The sequence below is a fragment of the Falco rusticolus genome, chromosome 12 (assembly GCF_015220075.1).
Source record: "Falco rusticolus isolate bFalRus1 chromosome 12, bFalRus1.pri, whole genome shotgun sequence".
NCBI classification, from domain to species: domain Eukaryota; kingdom Metazoa; phylum Chordata; class Aves; order Falconiformes; family Falconidae; genus Falco; species Falco rusticolus.
Window position 1 is genome coordinate 13,372,093 of NC_051198.1, and position 19,298 is coordinate 13,391,390.

At 48.5% G+C, this 19,298-nt stretch overlaps 1 protein-coding gene across 2 annotated transcripts in view; it reads right to left on the reverse strand.

The window, feature by feature from the left end:
* MDGA1 (MAM domain containing glycosylphosphatidylinositol anchor 1) overlaps positions 1-19,298 on the reverse strand; it is a 157,345-nt gene that overhangs the window by 34,145 nt on the left and 103,902 nt on the right. For both annotated transcript variants that reach the window (XR_005107025.1, XM_037405792.1), the window contains exons 11-12: positions 5,689-5,866; positions 4,577-4,600 (exon numbers count right to left, since the gene is read on the reverse strand). Coding sequence is in view for 1 of the 2 variants with exons in the window: in XM_037405792.1 (XP_037261689.1) it covers positions 4,577-4,600; positions 5,689-5,866 (202 nt within the window). In the remaining variant the exon portion in view is untranslated. The remainder of the gene's footprint in view (positions 1-4,576; positions 4,601-5,688; positions 5,867-19,298) is intronic.

Below are 19,298 nucleotides of genomic sequence, written 5' to 3' on the forward strand. Positions count from 1 at the left end.
AACTGATTGAGAGGGAGCAAACCCACAAAAGACAAGGCACAGAAACCAAAGGGAAGGCAGACTAAGGAGAAAGCCCAAACTCAGGTGGAGATCAGAGCAAGCTGGGCAAAACAAGAGGACTGAGGACAGTATTCCCAGCTTAGCACCAAGGCCTGGTCATGCCAGCTGATGGACTGCTCTGCCTCATTTGTAAGAAGCCCTATACACCTGTGAGGCGAGACTGCTCAGAGCAGACTTGAAAGTTTGAAGAGAAGAACTCTTAATGCCAAAACAGGGCCTTGACTCCATCGTCTCCTCTCACTCATGTGCAGTTCTTCCAGAAGGCAACACTTCTAGCAAAGAGCACAAAATAGAGGACAGTCCTATGCACCACAGAGACCACAAGATGATCAAGTGTATGTGCTGTGCAGGAGTTTGTAACTACAACACGTTGCCTCTGCTTAGCTTGGTATAACTTTGCAACAACTAATGAACAAGGCTTTTTAACATCTCTTTGAGGTAGTGAGGCCTCTTTCTATATATCTCCTGCACTACATATGGGGAAACAGATGCACAAAAGTATAGAGAGACACGTGTAATGTCACAGCAAACAGTGCCAAAGCTGGAAACAGAACCCAGGTGCTCTGTCTCCTGGTCCTTTGATTTAAAACAAGCCACAGGAAGGCAAAGCTCTGGTATTTCTCTGAGCTAGAAGTGGATGTGCCTAGAATAACTAGATAGATGTTCAGGGTGGTTTGGGGCAAGTCAGCATGTCACCTCTGGATGGTTATCAGCTGGGCTCACCAGGAGCAGATTCTGGCAGATTCAGCTGAAAAGAAAACCTTTAAACAATCTGCTGTATCTCAGAGGCCACGGCGGTGATCTAACTGTTGACCTCAGCTGTGTGAAGCAAACCTTCTTGCAGATTCACACCATCTGCCAAAGATCCTGCCTCAGCACTGTGGCACAAAGGAAGCTTCCTATTTAAAAATTAAGCAGTGGATTTAAATATTGAACACAGAAGTTGTTCTCTGGATTGTTAGAGGTGAGGTGGAGGTGGCAGGGGAGCTGGTTCTTCAAAAGCTGGAGTTAGAGCTGTCTTCACCAAACAGATTTCCTTGGCAGGCTTTGCAGTGGCGGCAGCTTGAAGCGCAGATATGTTTGCTCCAAGTTACAGACACCTCCCTACATGCCCAGGAGAGTGACCCTCTGCTGCGGCTATTAGCATTTTGTGGTGCTTTGCCTTCTTGAGAAACATAATGGAGGTTTTCATATCAAGTCCTTAGGGAGAAGACATCCCTGGTCCTGAAATTCTGGATGCCAGATGAATGCAAAAAATAATAATTCTATTCTAGCTGCAGACTATGGGTGAATAGCAGATGGAGCACACTTGAATAAAATTGCCTTCGTCATTTAGCTGTGGTCTGATGACTGAAACTGGCTTGGAACATAAGGGACCGTGCTCTGAGCCTCAGCTCTGCTGCAGACCTGCTGTGTGACCACAGGCTATCACTTCCTCTCCGGAGATCAGGTTCCCCATCCAGAAGATGAAGACAATTAAAACTGTATTGTGACCTCAAAGTACATTGGGATCTAAGAAAAAAGCATTTAACAGCCTTTTCCATGTTAACTTTCTAAAGCATTTATAACCAGTAATGGAAGAAAGCTTCTCAATACTGTAACTGGTTGGGTCACACTGGATGGCCATCTGCTTTAATATCTCCATCTGTGATAAGGAGATAATATGGCCCAGACAATCCTGTTTGCCATCATGATACAAGCAATTGGTGGCAGCCACCCTTTTTTAACCTTTGCGTTACACAGATTCCTGAGGAACGGGCACAGATTTGAGGAATCCAACTCTAAACACCAGGCTCACATTTCATTCCCATGTGTTCATATGAGGGCAACAAGCTCAGATGCCTCTGGACTATGAGGCATTATCAGAGACAGGACACACAAGCACTAGACAGTAAGGAATGAGCCAGGGTAATCTACAACAACCGGCATCTGGTACTGACCACCACCCACCGTACTTGTCTGTGATTCCAAAACATTTTAGCACCACACACAGCTAGACTGCAGATACATGGGAAATAAGTGTTGCTGATCTTGAAGGGCAAGATACCCTGGCCAAGAGAAAAAAACTGCAGCAATCCCATATGCTCCTTAATACCCTCATCGTCAAGGTTGGAAGGCTACATCTGCTAGAACCAGGGAAACTAAACCATCCACTGCTGATGAGCTGGAATATCTTGTGGGGCAGCGCTGCACGGTTTGGGTTAGAAAGTGAAAGCTATATCCAAATGACATTGCATGGGAGAGGTAAGAAGGACAGAGCAGATTCTCCAGCACTGGAATTTAGTCTTGACATTAAAATTATCAGTTATTCTAAGAGATCTTTAAGGTAATACCTTAGAATTCAGATAATTTTAAGATTGTTTTTGAAAGACAAATTCTGGTTTTTAGAACCAGATTAACTGGTTTTTAAGAGTTACAGTCAGTCTTACTGCTAACCTCTAAATATCTGAAATCCTCAATGTCTTTTGTTCACTTTCTCTGCTTTTACTTTGCTTTTGCTTTATAACCCCAGTACCTGGTTCTGTAACCATGCCACATGCGTGCTTGCCCCAATGTCATTAACATCTTATTAGGCTGAGAGAGAAAATGCATGAAGAAATAATTGTATTAAGTGACTCTTAGAGTTTGTAAATTAATCACCATTGTGCATGCCCTTGGATCAGTCTGCCAGAGGCATTAATCATCTAATCTCTGCCTTTCACTGGAGAGCTCTCAATGTTTGCTCTCAGAATTTGGCTGGGCAGCCTAGCGTGAGGATACCTTTACAAACCTGTCCCAGCCTTTTTCCCTGGGGGTGGTGGTAGCAGGGGAAGTGAGAAAATAAGAGGTAATAGCAGGGATTTCTGTATTACTGGGATGGGAGCCTGGGAGCTCAGCTGTGGCTCAGAGACAGAGCTAAGAGCCTCTGGGCTTATATTTCACTGGCAGCAGGTCTGAAGGAAGGGGCATCTCTGAAAGCAAGTGTGGTGGGGGTGAGTTTAGACAGTCATTTCAAGGTTTGAACTCATGGGCAAGACCCCGATGACTGGCCCTGAGGTCCCAATATCCACCACAGGCTGGGTAACTTTATCAAGGAGAAACCCTAAGTGTTTGGTTTACTCTATGAAAATACAAGCGTAGCTGAGTATCCTCCACCATAGGCAAATTTCATGCGGTTGCCTTGGTCTCAGTCGAGCTGCCAAAGCAGCCGTAGGGGAGCAGTCTGAAGGCTCAGTTTACAAAGACCCAGGAGACTGACACAATTAGGACTGAAGTTCCTCTGGCTTTACCAGTGATTTATGCTCTGGAAAAGAAGCAGCAAAAGGCCAGATTTTGTCACTTCTGTCTGTGGGCTGGGATGCTTGCCTCCTCTAGCGAGTACCAAGGGACACAGTCTGGAGTGGGTCCTTGGCAATACGCTCAGTGTTTCCCAGTGAGTCTTCTCTGGAGAATGTCTGAAGAGAATCAGGAAGTGGGGAAAAGCAAAGCACAGGGAATTCAGGCAGAGTATGGTTCATCAGACCATCCTCAGAGCATGAACTTGCCAGAGTGAATGCCTTGTGGCTGCCTTAACAAGATAACCTCATACCCTGATTCCTGGCTTCCATTGCCTAATCCTGGCTTCTCCTTCCCACTGCTACCCTGCAGTGCAGCAACAGCACTTGCCTACATATTCACAGAGTAATATATATAAAGACTGATTGCTGACTCAGCAGCTGGAAACAGGGAAAAAGGAACAGCTACATGGAACCACCTGCTCCCCATGGACCACCAGCAACTAGTCTGCCTGTTTCTGCCCAAGAGCTTTGCCTGGGCTTATATCCAGATGGAAGCAAAGGGAATTTGTTTCATCCCCTGAAGATCACTCCACCAGTACTTACAGCACACTAGAAACCCTCTTTAAAGCCTGATTGGCACCCATCATGTTCTTGTTAAAGACCACCTTTCTGAGATGTTGTGTATCCTGCTTTCAAAATCAATGGGAACCCTGGGCGCCCAAAAAAGGTGGGTCTGCATCTTGGCAGGAATGGCCAGAAGGAAAATAAGCAAGTAAACAGTGATGACACTGGAGAGGAAGAAGAGAGGTGTTTGCAAGAGGAGCCAGATATGAGCTGGAGACTGCTCCACACCAGCCTGCAGAGATGACAAGTGGTACCTTTCCTGGTCAGAAGAGGATGGGGGATATACATTCCTTAAAGAGAGATACTTTGGGGAACATTTAATAACCTGCTTACTAGAGGCAGATTGCTAATGTTATGGGGAGGGTGGGTTCAAGATCACAGCCTATCCAGTCAAGGAGATATCAGGTGTGAGTGGGAGGCACATCTCTGGTGTGTATCTCCTGGCAAGAACTCAAGGTACAACAAATGGCATTATTTACTGGAAGCATTAGCGTATGTAATTTCATCCTCTTTTGGGGGAAAAGATTTGACAAAGTCAGCTGTGTATTCCAGCTGTTTGGCTTGCCTAATCTTCTGGAGCACTTGACCAACATGCATTACATTCAAAATATAAATATAAAGGTCTTGTTGCTTACCTGTTGGGTTGGGATAGTTGATTGCTGGAAGAGGAAACAGAAAAACAAGTCAGAACAGCTAGTACTCCCTCAAATCACAAATCACAATCAAAGTCTGAAAATAAAACAAACACATCAAGAGAGGTCATAGATGCACAAATCTCCTAGCAGCATCCCTATGAAATGGCAGCGCTCTGTGTCTGCCTTGGTGATGGAACAAGATGCTGACTCTCTGATCCAAACAGATCTTAGGAAAACCCCACCTAAGGGGTGATCCCAAGATTGCACAGGGGAACCCTTCCGGCAGCACGAAGAGTTTCTTTCTGGAGCACCAGCTGGGATAGCACCCACTTAGGTATCAAATCTTGGTATCTAAGAAGGACATCAAAACAGTTTGAGACACTGTGGAAGTTTGAGACAAGAGGTACGCTGGGGACACCAGACACACCGTCACTCCACGGGACAAGAGGGTTGTGTGAATTCATGCAAACATAGGAGGAGGGGCATCTCTGTACTTTCTGTTAAACACAGGGTCCAAACTCCTGAGGGAAGTAAAGAAATAATAGGGTTGTAGGAATGGGGAGAGTTGTAAGATGTTTGGATGGTGGGGAAAGTTGTAAGATGTTTGGACGGTGGGGAGAGAAGCATGGTCAACGTACATCAATGGGATCTGGGAGTCAGGGTATGGGACAGAGCTACAGGTTTACCGGTGACTAGTTAGGACAGGAGTTGTGCATGCAGCTCTGGAAAGAACTGAAGCCTCCTGAAATCCTCTTACTTTTATGGGCATGTGGTTAATATGCAGTGCCCAGTGGCTGTCCCCTAAAACATGCCAGTGTACCACAGGAAGCTGCAGCATAGCCTGATGGGGAACTGGGCTCTCCTGCCCACGGAGGGCAGGGTGCGAGCCAGAGCTGCTGAGTGAAGGATGAGTGGAGGCCTCAGAGGTCTCTACCTACTGCTCTGCATTGACGGCAATAGCCAAAATATGGCCAAATGTGACAGCACCGTGCCATCAGAACTCCATAGAGCAGAGGTCCACCCAAGGGTCGCAGAAGGCAACATCTACGCATGTCCCTAGGCCTGAGGCTCAGACCTGCTCTCGTAGCCAGGACCAAGGAGGAGACACCTACGTTCCATGTACCGGATGATGCGGGCAGCCATGTCTCCAGCCCCAAAGCTGGTGATGGGTGTCAGGCGAACTTCATAGCTCTGAGGCACTTTCAGGTTGGGCAAGATGTGCTCCAGCAGCAGGCCTTTCTCCATTTTCTGCACAGGAATGAAGGTCTGGATGGTGTTTCTCTGAGCCAGCTGCACAGAAAAAGAGCGCAGTGTTATGAAAATCCTGAAACTGGAAGCCTGGGAGATCCTACCCATCATCCAACACCCTGTTCCTCCTCTTCCTATACAGACAAGTTTATTAATGAGATTTTCATGCAGAATTGGTTTGAAAATTCCCACTTCTGGTACAGAACAGTGATCAGGAGCCTGAGCTCTCCCTGAAGGGAAGCCTTGGGGTCCTCCTGACAGGGAGCACAACCTGAACGACAGGTCCAGGAGCAACTCTGTCAGAACCAGTGTCTCCAAGAGGGGAGGAATGAACCCAGCTCACCTCCATGGCCACAAAGCACGACATTTTGCCAAGATACCCTTCAGTTCACAATCACTGCTGCAGAATTCATTCATTTGCTGCCTGGGCCCCACGGCATTTCATTTGGTGCCTCACTGGGACCTGTCTACTGCCATGCTTTCTCAGCACCCTTCCGCAGGATCCATCCTAGCCTATGCTGCCTCTGCACACCACAGCAAGGGGTCTAGTTCAAGTCAGTGGTCCTCTGGAGTCGCTCACAGGCTCCCTCTGAGGAAGGAGCCGAACCATGCTCGCTGAACCGCACCAGCTGAACCTTGTTCAGTTTGCTAAGGCAGCAAGGAAGTTTCAAGAAAACAATGGGAAAAATACTGTTGTCAAAATCACCACCACTAAAAATGATGAATTACGTGTCAGTGAAACCTCCCTGCCACAGTCACGCTTGCTTGGCAGGGGAAGGACAAGAACAAGGATTGCACTGTGAAGATACAATTTCTTGCCTGTTGCTGTGCAGCTCCTGGATTCTTGTGGCAATATATGTTATTGGGTCTGCTGGCCCTGGTAAAAAGACCTTTGGCAGGGCTTTCCATGGCCTAGTGTTCACTGTCCCAGACACTAAGCCTTCCCCTGCCTCAGACATATCCTCTAGGCTGACAGGTTTCATTGCAAAGGCAATTCTCCTGATAGACAGGCTCAGTGTTTGTCATTAACTCTGAATTTACAGGATTACTGGAACAGGGATGCAGGGAGGAAGGTTTACAGAAAATCTGTTGGTGTGGAAAGTGTGGGGCAAGAAGATGGGGGTGAGGACATGGCAGGAGTGAAGGCCATCAGCAAGGCAGGGCAGGGGAGCACTGCAGGCATGGCACCTGATGAAAACAAGCACATCAATCCCTCCTCTCCCTGCCTCCAGCCTCAATGCGCAAAAATGTGAATTGAAGCTCAGAAGCAACAGCTGCCACTGGCGATCTTCCTGCACCACTGCCCTGTTTGTTTCCAACACGGCCAGGACCCAATGACCCACCTCTTCACCAGAGCTGATCTGCCCACAGCTTGGACAGTATTCCCAAGCAAAGGGCCAGGGCTGGACCAGATCCTGCCACAGTACTGTGTCAGGGCAGGGACTGGCCCCTGCTAACCCAAGGCTGCATGTGGTTCTCACAGTGAACAACAATGCTGTACCTGCCTTACTTCAAAGAGACCTTTGTACCTGAACAGGTCAGGGCACAAGTTGCTTGAGGAACTGCTTTCTGCACCCTCCTCCCCCAGACAAGGTGGGTCAAAGGACCAGGAACAGCTCCTGCACCTTCCCCCAGCTCGGTGCCCTCCTGCTAGCCACCTCGGAGCAGCCTCAGTGGGCAGGACCAGGGCAGTGCCTCTGGGAACCAAGCATCAACTTGGCATCAGGATACTGCCAGGATCCATTCATATCAACAACGCCCCATCTGCACGCAGACAAGCTGGGTGCTGATCCAACTGGCATGCCTACCACTTAGCTCTCCCATCTGCCGGCCCTCCGCACCACTGCCTTGCCAAGCAAAAGTGGAGCTGGCTCCCAGCGACCACGACCTCACCTGGGATCATTAGCACCATACCCCCAATTATCTGGGAGGAGAGGAGTGGTCACAAGCCAGAAGCAGGAGCCTGGAGCGGTACGGCTCCTGGCACAGGGCTTTTTGGGGAGTGGAGCCTGACGGGGGAGACTGGGGGCAGCTCCTCCCCACAGGCTGCCATGAGCCGGGGCACTGGGAAGGCAGCCAGCAAACAGGAGGAGGTCAGGAGCCATTTCCCTTGTCTAGACATAACCTTTAGAAGAGAAACAAAATGGAGAGTCGGAGAAAAACCTGAGGGTGAGATTCAGACAGTGCAAATTCCACCTCAGCTGGGAGTTAGGTGGAATTTGGGTATCTAAAGCCTCTGGGAGCAATGTCAAATCACTTACTCCCCCATATCACCTAATCCAGGACAAACTGAGAAATCAGCCTCCAGTCTGGACTGCAAAGCTCTAGATCCCCCAGTTGAGTTTATCCTCAGGGGCATGTGGGTTTAGCCAAATAAATACCTGGCTGGCACCCAGGTTTGGCTGTGAAACAGAAATTAATAACGGCACGTATGCCCTCCATGGGTCGTAACTGTCCTGCTTCCCAAGAGAAGCATCATTAAGTAATGGGAAAGGTACAGCTGGGGACTAGCAGGTACCTCCTCTTGGAGTGTAGGGGAAAAGTTTTACAAGGGGCTTTTCCCTCCATCAAATACTTTGGACCCAACTCTTCTCTCAGCATATGTCCTGTCTCTATTCAACCTGCAGCTTGGACAGACACAGCAACTATCTGCCAGCAAGGCTGCCTTCCATACATCCTTATTACAGTCTCTACAGTCCTGGCATCCTGACAGAACTGGTCCAGGATGTCTTTGGAAAGGCTGGCTCTGCTAGGTGAAAAGCAGCACGGGTTAAATGTCTCCCCTGGGCTAGCTGCAGCTGTCAAGAGAAAGGGCCAGGTGTGCTGCCAGCACAGTTTAAAGGGCATGAAATTAGTGCAAGGGAGAAGAAGGGCACAGCTCCAGCCAGCCGCTTGCTTGTGCGTGCTTGCAGTCACTAGCACAGGTCCAGCAGACAGAGACATTAAGGCCAAAGTCTGGCTCTGCCTCTCCCTCCCTAAACATCCTTTGCCTCCCTGATTGCCAGCAGCAGGTCTGTGCAGAGCTGCATGCATCAGTCCAGTAGGAACTCATTTTTTAATCCTCCACTTCAATCATCTGCTGTTGCCCTCATTCTCCTGCTCGGTGTGTCCTCTTCTCCCATACTACCCTGGTATCTTTTTCCCTCCACCCCCTCCTCAGCCTCCTTCCTCCTGATCATGCTGGCCCAGTGTTCCAACTTAATATTGCTGCAGTGCAGTTAATAAAGCAGAGACAGGCGCAGAGGACAGTGAAACACTGGCCACCTTATTAGAGATGCTGAAGCCTCAGTGGAGGATCTCACGCAACAAGCTCATTCATCACCAGGCTCAGGATGCTGCCAGGTGGGGCCAGAACAAGAGCACAGTGCAACGCACAGCCTCATCTCTGCCTTCACCACCTTTCATTTCGAGTATCAGAGGCAGGGGGTGGGAAAAAAACCAAACAAACCCAGAGCTTCTACCAGTTGGCTGTGAATATCACACAGGCTGCAGAGGGGAGAATGTTCTTGCGGAAAAGGTCCACTAAAAATGCCTTACAAAGGGCAAAATCAGCCCTGCGTGGGACACATGCATTCACATGCACAGTGTGCAACCTGTCCCTTCTCCTGTCACTTGTAAGCAGTATTAACCATCAAGGGAGAGCACACTCACATGTTTATATGTACTTAGCCATCAGGCCTCTGGGACCTGCAAACTAGGTCTGCCTTTTCTCATTCCTCACCATCACATTCTGTTGGTAGGTATTGTCTGCTCAGTCCCCTGTCTTATCATTTGAGCTGGCTCCTGATGCTTAGAGAGAGCTTGTCCCACCGTGGCCAGCCAAGCCAGCTCATGGTCCAGGAACACACACCAAGAGCCTCAGAGAGAAAAGCAGGCTGCCACACTACCCCTGCCCCCTGCTTCCATCCCAGCTGGGATGCTGTCACAGCAGAGGGGTCCAAAAGTATAACACTGCTACATCTATGTTTTCTGTTTATGTAGGCTGTTAAAGGAAAAAAAGGATGTTCTCAGACTGCATGATGTTTAAGCCAGTACCTATCAGCCAACAGATATAATAAAGCCAAAGGATATTAATAAACACATCTGCCGATAATCATTGTTGCAGTCCTGCTCAAGAAACTGCACCATGGATTCATAAGACCACGATAACCTACCTGTGCTGGGAATTGGTGTGACCTGCGTAGCCACATATGTGATCTCAGAACTAGCTGCACATTAAGCAGCTGTGCATATTTGTTTGAGGGAGAAATTAGAAAGAAAACCTGTTTCATCACCAAGTCCCAGGGAACTGTTGCAAACGCCAGCTAGAAAAACATATATTAAAATCATGCAGATTCCCCAATAAGTTGATCAGCGCAAAGGAGCTGCTCTTTGGGCATCCAGCTTCCCAGCATTGCTATTCACTCCTGCTACCCTCTCCTTACTTCTCCCACTTCTTCAGCAATTTCTCAACTCAGGGCGTGAGTGCTAGCTCTGCTTTACAGTATCTCCCCTCAAAATCCTTTCCACACACACTTACTCTCCCTCCCTTTTTTCTTAGCCTCATTCAAATTCCCCTTGCTGCTCCTTCCTGCAGCACAAATGAGATGGGGGTTGCTGCCCGCACTCCCACTCTGTCCTCACCAGCTAACCACAGACGTGGGCTGCTGCAAAGGCTCCCAGCTCCCACCCCCAGCCACACCAGCCTCGCTGAAGGCAGAGGGGACGGCGGACAAAGGCAGGCTGGTGTGGCACAGCAGCCTTGCACGCAGGGTCCCTCCCTCTGACAGGATCTTCCCCTTTCTCTGTACAGCTCTGCAGAGGAGCACAACAGAGAAATGCTGTCCCCAGCATGTGTGCAGGGGGGGCATTAGGCTGAGTTCCCCCCATCCCACCTCTCCCCTCCCATCTGTGAGTGTTGGGACACTGGAGAGAAGACGTGCATGGAACCAGGAGCTGTGAGGAGCCTGATGGTGCAGGAAGCACAGGTATCTCAAAAAGGTCTGAAAAGAAGTATGGGGCAATAATGTGGAAAAAATAATCTTCAGCTGCCGGTGCAGCTGGTGGGCTTCACCCTTCAGCAACCAGCAATCAAGGTGGTCTTCAAAGCTCAGTGCCCTGACAGCAGCAGGTGTGAGGGCATCCACCTCTCTCATGTGCCCAGAACAGTCAGTCTCATCCAAGCTGCTCAGCTTCTCATCAGCCACAGACATCCCTGTTTAGTGCGGTCTAGGGGCCAGAAGGTGATAGCAGCAGAAAGGCACTTTTTCTCTGGCAGGCAATACCACTCAGGGCGTGAAAGAACCTCCCATTTTCACCAGTTCAGTCTGTTTGCCAAGAGACTTGGACACATTATATAGCTCTGTCTTAGTGTGCTGCAGGCATCATCTCATGATTTCCCCTGTGGCTGTGACTGCCATGAACTCATCCCAACAAAGTCCAGCTAAGACACAGCTGCTCCCTTCCAAAGGGAGTGTTGTTCATAAAGACCAGACACAACCACACCATTACCCTCACCATGATGGGACTGGTAGCATCCGTGGCCTTAAACTGGTGACAGCCAGGAAAGATACTCACAAGCACCCCATCCTAGGGACTGTAAGAGGCTGACCTTTGTTACGGTGCTGGTAGCAACTTCTGGGATGAACATGGGGCTCTGCAATACAAAATACCCTGCTACCTCAGCAGATGTGCCTTGCCCTCAGTTTGGCCCCCAACTGCACCTCCAAAGCTACAAGATACCTTGCAGAGAGGTAAATTCAAAGATTTCAGATGCCACAAACTTCTTAAAGTTAAAAAAAAGGATGATGTCAGGATTTATGTGTTTCAGAGTTTATAGCGTCAAAGACTGACAGCAAATTATTCAAAGGCCAGACCCATTTTCCGTTGCTGGAGAATAAGAGCCCAGAAGATGAGTTCCATGGGTAGGAATAAGAGCACTGCATATTCCTTGGAAAAGAGGAATGAAAAATGCTCAGAAACAGAGGCAGGAGGGGACAGGGAATTGTAGAATCTCTCCTGAACATGACACTCCAATATTTTTCACAGTGATGGAAAAATATGCCATAAATCTGGCCCTTCTCTCTCACTTCTTCCCATTCACTTATGACATATAGCAATGGATCGAGATTCTGGTCCTTGGCACCATAGGGCAGAGCAGAGGAAGATGGTTTGTCTTTGACATTGCAGTTGAGCACCACAGATTTGATTCTTGCTCTCTGTATTTTAGCAGAGGGATAAAACATCTCTGCACTGGCAGCCCCCTCCTATCCTCCAGGAGTTCAGGGAAGGGAAAAACATGGCCATGTTCAGGGACCCAGCAGGGGAAGTACACTCCTGGCTGACAGAGCCCAGTCCCCTGTCACCACAGCGGCTACCTCTTCTTACTCATTTTATGAATGTACCACAATCCCACCTTAAAAGCCGTTCCTATTTAGCCTTCTCCTTCTGCTGGACGGCTGTTCCAGAGCCTGACCACCCTAATGTTCTCATTTCCAGCCTGAATTTATTCACAAGCAGCTTGCACCCAGTTGATCTTGTGCCAATATTGTCCTTTAGCTTAAATGGCTCTTTTCCCTCCCTGCTGCTTGACCCCCTGATGTTTTTATAGACAGCAATCACACCACCTCTCAGCTTTTGCTTTGCTAGGCTAAACAAACTGAGCACTCAGAGATATAACAGAGATTCCCGCCTTCCCTGATTTACTCTGTTATCCTTTCCTGCATGATCCCACTTGCTGGAGTTCAGCATCCCAGCCCTGCACACAAGATACAATAGCAGTTCTCCACCTTGCCTGGAAATACCTCAGGCTTCACCTAGGAGTATGTTTGCCCTTTTTCACACCTGCATCTTATCAGCAGATCCTTGAAGTCAACTCACTCACCCACATCATTCCTCCACTTCAGTCAATTCCCATTGATGAGCTCTCAGCCTGTAGCAGATTCCTCTGATAGCACTCTCCACATGCATGACCTTGCATTTGTACCACTGCATTTCATCCCACCTGAACCACTCAAGTAGTTTTCCATCTTTCAGATCTTCCTTACGATATCCTCATCCTTCACTGAGGTGGCATTTCCTCCCTGTCAGCTGCACAAGATTTCAACAGCATGATCCTAATAGAGGATTCTGCTGGTATCAGCTATGAAGAAGATGCCTGGCCACTCTGGAAAAGGCATTCGGGTAAGTTTTGGGCAGTAGAGAAATTTGGTTTGGATATGAAGACAGTGATGGCGACGTTTCTTTAAAATTTCTTGTCAAACTTCCTGTGCCTGTCAGATTGGATTAAAACATTTTCCTGGGTTAGTACTTCATCACCACCTTGGATGGAAATGATGTCAAGCATTAATAGCATCAATTAAAGGGCTAGGATAAGCTTAAACTTGGATTTATTTAATTTTCTTTGCTTGACAACCATTACTCATTAGGGGTTTCCAGAGCAAATACTCACATTGCAAACATAAAGTTGGTATTTGCCAGACAAGCCCACCAGTGAACTGAAATTCATGCCTATGCTGTTCATCAGTCAAGCATACAGGTTCAGATCCTGGGGTTAAACAAGCCAAAGCAAATCCATTATTCAGTCTAAACACAGAGTCCCGAAAGCTTTTTTTCCTAAACTGGCCTTATCAGAATGGCTCCCTTTCTGGTCTGAAAAATCCCCAGCTCCAAAGAGAGAAGCAACTGCAACCTCCAGTAGCTACCTAGGACAGCCGGAGCTATCTAAGCCAGAAGACAGCCTCCCTCTCTTCCTCTTGCACATGCAATCAGCTGCCCATCCTCATTAGGTGCCAAGAGCAGCAGTTTACAGCTTCCAGAGAAGCCAAATTGGTGCTGTCATGAATTACTGTAAGTGCTTGTTCCACACTCTTCAGTAATGTCTTTCATTAGGGGCTGATCAGAAAGCAATATGTATTTTATTAGCATATGTTCCCTGGTCTAAGAAGAACAGACCTAATCTTCACTCTGTCAGGGAGACAGTGAAGTAAAAGCCTGAACTGAGGCACAGCATGACTGGCAACTTCACAAGCCATGGGCTTACTGGAGCATCGCACAGCTGCACGTTCTGAGGAGGGGGAGCCCAGGAGCTGGAGAAGAAAAGGGGTGAACTAGCACCTGAGTTCAGTGATGGATGGGAAGGGAGGGAGAGCCACGGACTCCCCAGTCTGTGCAAGGAGCCTATGCTGCTGTCATTGTGGTGGGCACTGAGCAGACAGGTTACGTGTATGCCCAGCTATGCTTGTTATCTCCCTCCTACTGTCTTACAGCTGTATCTTCGATCCTGAAGGCACATGTGGTCCTTCGGTTGAGAAAAGAAGTTCTATACTGCTGCTGCTGCAAGATCCTACATGTACTCGAGTACGGACTGCAGAGCCTGAAATCACCTGTCTGCAGCGTGGGCATAAGCTGAATAGGGGACAATATCCCTTGTGTGGCTCCACAGCCCACTGCTGCAGGGAACAATGGTTCCAGGCTCTTTTGAACTTCACATCTGGTAATCAGCACTAGTGGCTCAGTGCCTTACTGGATCCAGCTGTATACTTCATACCCATCCCTAATCTTAGTGAGCATAGTCTCCTCGTCCACCCATTTCTTGCAGTGGACACGACTGCTTGCAGCCAGACCCATGTACATGCCTACGCACCACGCTGTCAGCACGTGCGGCTCCAGGAAGCAAAAGCAATCTGGCTCTGCGTAGCCCAGGGCTGCCCAGCTGCAGTCAGGCTGAGCTCTGAGCCATTTTGTCTATAATATGGTTGTAGCTTACCAAGGAGACACGCTCCACCAACAGGAGTTGCCATCTCCCAGGCTTCTCTTTTTGGGTTGTCTACAGACCATGGCAGAGCTCTCTGCTAAGGCACCTTAACCCTTCAAAAAACAATCAACAAAGGATGGGGCTATTGCTTACTGGAGCAGAAATGGCCTTTGTGTGGGACTCTGGACTTCCCAGTCTGGTACGTGTAATGAAGGTATATAGGCAAGTATCATTCCAGAGCCTACAGACCACCTCTAACTCAACTGCATTTGCAGTCCTGCCTCTAGTAAAGAACTGGCAGGCAGCACAGCATGTGCAGGGAGAGCCATATAGCCCTTCACATCGCTCCATGCTGCCTGCACTGACAGCATGACTGCGTACATTTCATTTCTTTATGAAATACAGCCAAGACATCTACCTAGTGCCTACTCCTGCCTCTTTGTCACTAGCTACAGGAAAGACTACATCTCTTTTCCAAACCCTTCTCCCTTCACACACTTTCTCCCCTTATCTCCAACATGTGAGAGCCAGGAAAAGACACCCAAAACCAAGAACAAAACCAAAAAAGGAAGCGGAAACAAAAGAAAGAAGAGTTGGAAAATAGGAGGGTGAACAGGGAAAGGGAAGAAGGCACACAAAGAAAAGACTGAAGTAGTAGTAGGAACATGGGCTGACTGCTGAAAACAATGGATGAGCAGAGCAAACGGGAGGAAGCTGCACCACAGCCTATCAACAGAGACTTTCAGAAAGACTCAGTAACTAGTATGTACCCCTTGAAGCCACCGAAGGAGTGTGGATAAGAGACGCACACAAAGGACTCGCTTTTGTCTTTGATACCTGGCAAGCGTTTTTCATCCTGTGCTCAGCTTTGTAAAACACAAGCCAAAAGCCTGCTGGATATGAACAAGCATAATGGTGTGAAAACAACATCTCAAGCCTGCAAGGCTGATACAAGGGGTATATTGGTTGGGGGAATGTGATTATCTCTTCTCTCACATTGTCCGTACCCTGAATGAGCACTGAACAGTGGTGTTAGGAGCTAGAGACAGATGAGATTTTGCTACCAGATGTGTTTTAAGACCACATGAGCCTTTCCAGTGAGATTATTTGTGCTGTTTTTCTCAGGCACTGTAACTATTCCAAACAAAGCTAAGAGTGGTAGAACTGTTTGTAATTATACAAATTGTACTAGGCAAGCCAAACAATATCCTGCTTTCTCTCTTGCACAGTCAAGTACTTGAATTGCATTAGGAGTAGCACTTATGAAAAGTGAGTGTTGAGACAAAATCTCTGCTGCAAGACACCTTATGAATGGTAAGCCACCTCGTAAAACTCTCAGTTACCTTATGTATTGGGTCTGGCTGAGATGGAGTTAATTCTCCCCATAGCAGCCCTCACAGCGCTGTGCTTCGTATTGGTAGCTAGAAAGGTGGTGATCACACCCCGATGTTTTGGCTGCTGCTGAGCAGCGCTCTCATGGCATCAAGGCTGCCTCTCCAACCTTCCCCCCTCCCCACTAGGCTGGGGGTGGGCAAGATCTTGGGAGGGGACATAGCCAGGACAGCTGCCCCAAACTGACCACAGGGATATTCCGTACCATATGACGTCTGCTCAGCAATAAAAGCTAAGAAAAAGGAGAAAGGGAGGGTCGGCATTTGTTATTACATTTGTCTTTCAGAGCAATTGCTATGCATACTAAAGCCCTATTTCCTGGGAAGAGGCTGGACATCACCTGCAGATGGGAAGTAGAGAATAAATCTTTCATTTTCCTTTGCTTCCATGCATGACTTTTGCTTTAATAAACTGCCTTTATCTTGACACATTAGGGGTTTTTTTCTATCTTATTTTCTCCCCCCAAGTCCTGCTGAGGAGAGTGAACAAGGGGCTTAGATGGGCACTTGGCATCCAGCCAAGGTCAACCCACCACACCTTCCTTACTTTGCATAATCAGAGAAGAGAAATGGTACCCTGAGACTGAGGCATAACTAACGTGCCACTGCTCATATTACCAGTTTCCCCAACTAACTGATTACAAATGATCTGTGGACCAGGGATAACAGCTCAGGAAAACCACAAATCATACTGAAGAGCAATTTATGAATGCAAAAAGACAGAATTAGTCAGACTAGTTTGTTAGGCATCGTTTGCTAAGCTCTTGTGGGCCAGGGGAAGACTCAATAGCAGCACGGGAAGATGTTAGGCAGACCTAAGGGGGAAACCTCATCCCACGGCTCCCAGCCTTTTCCACTGAACTCACCTAACCCATCTGTGCTGGTCAGGCCTGTGTTAAACTTCCCTGGCCAGCCTTATAGAAATGCCTGTGATCCTCTGACTGACAGGGCTAACAGCCACCATGGCTAGGCAGACACCTCTGCCTGCAGCGAGCAATTGCCAGGAGGAAAATCTCTTCCTTTGCGCTGGGTGGAGGCTCTGCTGTCGCTGACTTAACCAGTAAAGAACACATACATGAAATATGGAAAAAAACTCCTGGTTTCCCACCCCTACCAAACATCCAGCTGTCTTGGAGTCTTCCCTTACAGCACAGAGAGAGGGGAGTTTGCTCTCGCAGCTGGTCTTATTGACGTGTCATCCCCTGTGACAGATTGCTAGGGACGAAAAGAGAGACGGCTCAATGTACGGTCAGCTGCAGTGACTGACATCGTGTCCCATTTTCCAGCAGCAGAGAGCACAGCTGAGGCAGGATCCTGCCCTCTCCACACCCAAATGCCTGTGGCAAATTTGATGCTTTACCCCTGGGTCCTGCTTCAAGTACAGCTTGTCCATCAAATGCTATTGATCAGCCAGCTCTCCTTCCACCAGTGCATGGCTGCCACTCAATCCCACCACACATTCCAAACCTCTCCACCTCTTGCAGCCTAAAAAGGCAGCTTCACCTCTCTCTTCTCTTGCTTTCCTTGGCTTTGCGTCATGATGGCTCTTCAAACCAAGCAAACCTGTCCACCAAACAAACTTGTCATCGACACACTGGCTTCTTTCTGTATCCTTTTTCACCTCCCTCAGGGCTGAGTTCTGCACAGCATCACATACACCACTAGCACTACTGAAGGCAATTGACTTGAGAGCACAAATGTAATCTGCCTATTCTCACTGCCTGAACAAAAGCTGAAATAAAATAAAAAAAAAAGAGCATCGGTGGGGGAGATGGGAGAGTTAGAGATGAATAAAACCACCTTTTCTTGCTACAGAGGATGTCTCAGCAGGTAGATGGAATTGTGTTGATTTGACCTTGTCCCATATGACAGCAGCCTGTGATCAGACATCAAACTGGCAGCCAAGGCAGGCAAAAAAAGAAAACAGGACTAAAGAAGCTTTCTGGCAGATGTGACTTATAAGCCGTCCTACAACAGAAGGTCTGCTTTGAGATTCAGTCCTGAGCAAACACTGTGAGGCCAAGTCACTGCAGTCCTCAATCCCACACCAGTGAGACAGGACCAACACAACTCGTACCAAGTGAAATAATGAACAGTAAAGGGATGTGCCGTTTGTCACCCCCACAATTTTTTGATCCATGCAGCATCCTGCATGCAGCCAGGGCCACCATCTGCTGCTTCATGGGGAGTCACACTCCCTCACTGCAGCTAGTTGGGACTGTGATGCTCTAGGAGGGAGGAGGAAAGGAAAAGGGACTCACACATCCCTGTTCCATATGCCCTGACAGTGCCCCACACTAGGACATCAGACTGGGCTGTCCAGTTAAGCCGCGTCTCAGCAGGATTTCTCAGTGGATGCAGCACCACAGATCCTTTCTCTTTTTCCAGGTAACCCCAGGGCAGTGCACAGGTCACATTTTATCCAGAGCAGGATGGGTCCCTCCCTACTTCACAATCCCCGACTCCATCCTTTAAGCTTTTTGTATTCTAGTATGAAAGGGATTTAGAACAGCCCTGACTGCTTTTTAGCTAAGCTGTCCTAAAACCTCACTGTAGCAACCCCTCAGCTCCTGCAGCATCCCTCAGCTGAAACCCCCACCACAGCACCAGTCGGGGGACACACAGGATGGGGCCACTAGGGGTACGGTACCCCAGAGAGCATCAGGATGAGGGCTATGGACCCAGGCTTGTCAGCAGCCCTGCCTGAGGCGGCCACCTGGGTGACGGGTGATGGCAGCCTTGCCCAGACAGCATGTAATCCCCCGCAGCCAGCAAAATGTTAGCCTCTGTTTGCAAAGGGAGTTGAGCCACCGCTGCCTGCCTTGCGCAGAGCTGCCCGGTTTCCTAGCCCTCGGCATGCCCCCGGCCCCTAAGTGCAGCCTCCAGGCAACTCCCCGAGGTGCCGCCGGCAGCTCAGTTTCCCCGAGAACCTTCTCCTGAAGCCACAGTTGCCTCTGCAGGAGAAAAGGGATTTTGTTCACCTCCCAGAACACAGGGCTGGGCTGCTGAAAGGGCCACCACCCACTCGAGTACATCAACTTTCTGTGTTCACAGCCTTTTCCAAACCAGGACCTGACAAACAAATGGGTTTATAATGTCTAGAGGCAGAGAAAGCAATACTGCATGTATCTGTCTTGGTTTTATACTCTTCCCCGACACTGGGTACTGCTGACAATGGGAGAAGACAAGCTTCTGGCCTGGATGTGCTCACTCCTGCTAAGTACAGGGCTGGGTGGATTAGCTTGCTCTGGAACTTTGTTCTACCCTGGCTGCTCAAACCAGCTGTTTATTTTATCACAGGGTTACTTACAAGTACTGGAAGATGCATTCAGCTTCACTAGACCGGCTC